The sequence below is a fragment of the Botryllus schlosseri genome, chromosome 4 (assembly GCF_051294905.1).
Source record: "Botryllus schlosseri isolate E-star chromosome 4, Bs_hap1, whole genome shotgun sequence".
NCBI lineage: Eukaryota > Metazoa > Chordata > Ascidiacea > Stolidobranchia > Styelidae > Botryllus > Botryllus schlosseri.
In genome coordinates, this window is record NC_137239.1 from 15,995,311 (window position 1) to 15,998,206 (window position 2,896).

General features: G+C 43.6%; 1 protein-coding gene across 2 annotated transcripts; it reads right to left on the reverse strand.

Annotated features, from left to right (window-relative positions):
- Nucleotides 1-212: 212 nt before the first annotated feature.
- Nucleotides 213-2,591, reverse strand: LOC145437119 (uncharacterized). 2 transcript variants are annotated; one of them, XM_080314284.1, is made up of 5 exons: nt 2,534-2,591; nt 2,249-2,476; nt 1,294-1,392; nt 1,114-1,218; nt 213-867 (listed from the first exon to the last, which is right to left on the reverse strand). In XM_080314284.1, exons 2-5 carry the CDS (start codon nt 2,264-2,266, stop codon nt 610-612), a joined length of 480 nt encoding a protein of 159 aa, XP_080170410.1. In that variant the 5' UTR covers nt 2,267-2,476; nt 2,534-2,591; the 3' UTR covers nt 213-609. The 2 variants fall into 2 exon arrangements, with proteins under 2 accessions (XP_080170410.1, XP_080170411.1); XM_080314285.1 differs by having other exon boundaries at nt 617-844.
- Between the last annotated feature and the right edge of the window lie 305 nt (nt 2,592-2,896).

Sequence of the window (2,896 nt, forward strand, 5' to 3'; positions counted from 1 at the left end):
AGAATTGCCAACTTCAAATGCGAATGGACCAACGAATGATTGTAAAACCTAATGGAATGCTAACAAAGGTCTTCTGCTGCAGCAGACTGTTCGAATTTATGAAAAAAATCAGATAGTTTGGTGGATACATATTGATTATTCTTGTCACCGACAACGACATACTGCACGAACTCCAGGAGCTGGAATTCTTTGGGCTAAGACAGGTCCCAATATACATATATCGACTTTCCATTAAATAAAAGGGCAAAAGAACATAAAGATAATCAGTTTTGGGCCCTTGTTAAGCGCCTCCAGCGTGGACGATCGTGGGCGTCTTCAGGCGATAGCCCGCGTTGCGCTAGCTCGTTCTCTATTGTCGAGCGCCATGTGGTTCTATTCCAGCCACCTCTGCGCCATGGCTCCGTCGGAATGTGGTTGATGATGGCGGCAACTTGTTGATCGTATTGATGCCGCACTAGATGACCTATTAGGCGGAAGCGTCGTTCAGCAGCCAGCAAACGGCATGGGACCGTTTTTGTGAGTTTGCGCAGTGCATTGGTGGATATGTGCTCCGGGGGGTGGATGACGAGTGCGTAGCGGAGGAGTACATCGTAGTTGGCGTTGAGCGTCTTAGCCAGCTTTTCTGTCAGCGTGAGTGCTTCTATTCCGTAGAGAAGAGCCTGCTCGACAGTGGCACGGAAAATGCGGGTCTTGAGCTGAGGTGAGGCACTTGAGTGGAAGAGGCAATGTAGCCGTCTTGTTGCGCCCCAGGCCTTTGCTCGTTTGGCCATCAGCCAGAATCCATCCCTGTATCTTTACATTTCCATGCTTTGAAACCACCAAATATGGAGCTTCGGACGTTTTGCTGTTGATGTGAATGTCATGGGCCTGAAAATGTAGGCAAATTTTTTATTGTAACTACTCCAAACCATTTCGAGGGCCATGGGTTTACCGCCCCTGGTCTGCACAATCATCTGTGTTAACAGAAGGTGCTACGAAACTCATTGACATTACAACAATAATGCTCACAATAAAAACCTTCTTAAGGTCATCATAGTTATCAAGCTACTGCATGATTTTCAAATCATACATTCGTTATAAACTGAAAGTTATATTAATCTTATAAACAAGTACCTGTTGTACTGATAACGCAGATATTGCGGTCTTCTTTTTCGAGTTTATTCTTAGATCGGTAACTTGTGATTGTAATTGTTGCAGCTTCACTTCATCAGTATTGGACTGAAAACATTGAATAATTGAGGGGTTATTATCAATCAAATTTAATTCAGAATGGAATTGCAAGTTCACATTTACCTCAAATATCTTATCCAATATGAGCATCATTCTTTCGTAGTATGTTCTGACCTCTTCAACTGTGGTTGGTGCGATCAAATTCCAGTTATCTTCCCTTATCTGTAAGAGAATGCATGTGTCTAAGAATGATTGGAATATGATCAGATCTATGAATATATTCATACAACGGGGTTGTAATGACTCGATTCGAGTCGGACTCTAGTCACGATTTTCTGATGACTCGACTTGACTCGAGTCAATATGTGTATCGACTTGACTTGGACAATGTAGCTGTAAGCTTCGATCACTTTGTTTGAGGTCAATCTATTTGTGAGAGAACAATCGAGGCTAAGTGAAACGCTCGACCATTGAATGATTGGTCACTTTCAAGGGTTACACCGGCGTTTCGCGAACCATCCAAGCATAGCAAGATACAGTGATAAATATCGACACCGATTACTTGATGACTTGAAATTGGCTAGTGAATTTTGCTCACGAGTCACGAGTCAATCCGCATTTCTGATACGCCGAGTCAAGTCAAGTCATTTTAGCAAAGTGACTCGAGTCAAGTCATGACTCTAGTCATCCCAACACTGCAAGATACTATTAAAAGTGAGGAAAATTAGTATATCATAAATGCGAACCATTCGATATCACCAAACAGAGTTATAACAGTGGGTTTAACAAGACTTTATCAGGAAACTGAGCAGTCAACACGATGACTCAGACTCGGACTTGAGTCATAATTCCCATGACTCGGACTCGAACCTCTGCTTGATGACTTTGACTCGATGGTGGCAATTGAAAATGACTCGACTGGACTTGAGTCAAAATTAAAAAAGTGACATTGACTTGCGACTCGGAGTCTTGTGACTTGGTTACAACCCTGCCATACACATACAGTGAAGAAACAGCCTTGGCACATAACCTCTATAACAAAGCAATAAGAAGTTGTCATAATTGCATGCATACTCACTAGTCTGATGTCGCCCATGGTAGGGAACGTTCCAAGAAATCTCTTTCTTCGTTAGCTGAGAACGCCGGAGTCCGTATTGATGCTTGAATAGAGACAAGCCTTTGTGCCGATTGCGGTCTACATAAGCTGCACGAGTGTACGTGATTCGAGCGCTTGCTGAACTTTGAAGCTGAATACCAGCAAGGGCATCGGAGCAACGAGTTCAGGGTCTTTGGGACTGCGCGACGGCTGCAATATTGATGGAAATATAAGATAGAATCTTACTAGAATTATGCGGATAAATACCATAACATCCACATGGAGATCTGCATTGGTTGCTCCGGCATCTCCCCGAGATATAAGCTGCAGACACAGACAGTTTAGCTCAATTCATAGCAAAATATTACAAAATAATGATTACCGGTATTGGCGTGGCTGAAGGTCCTATATCCTCCCGGACTGATGGCTCTATGGGTAGGGTGGTATCTGACTGCGCGAGTCATTCTAAATCGATACGGAGCGACTCATCCACAGGCAACGTGGTGTCCGACTCTGCGAGTGACGCTGATTCACCGCACGGATTGTTTGGGTCTACGACTGAGAAAGATTCATGGCGTGTATTGTCTGGACCTCCATTAGTTGCTAGTTCCTTCCATAACTGTAACAACA

Bases quoted from the DNA above. Each gene is read 5' to 3' on its own strand.
- LOC145437119 (XM_080314284.1), bottom strand. The intron at 1,219-1,293 runs GTAAATGTGAAC...CAATGTTTTCAG, and splicing joins TATTGGATAAGATATTTGAG to TCCAATACTGATGAAGTGAA. The intron at 868-1,113 runs GTACTTGTTTAT...CTACATTTTCAG, and splicing joins CTGCGTTATCAGTACAACAG to GCCCATGACATTCACATCAA.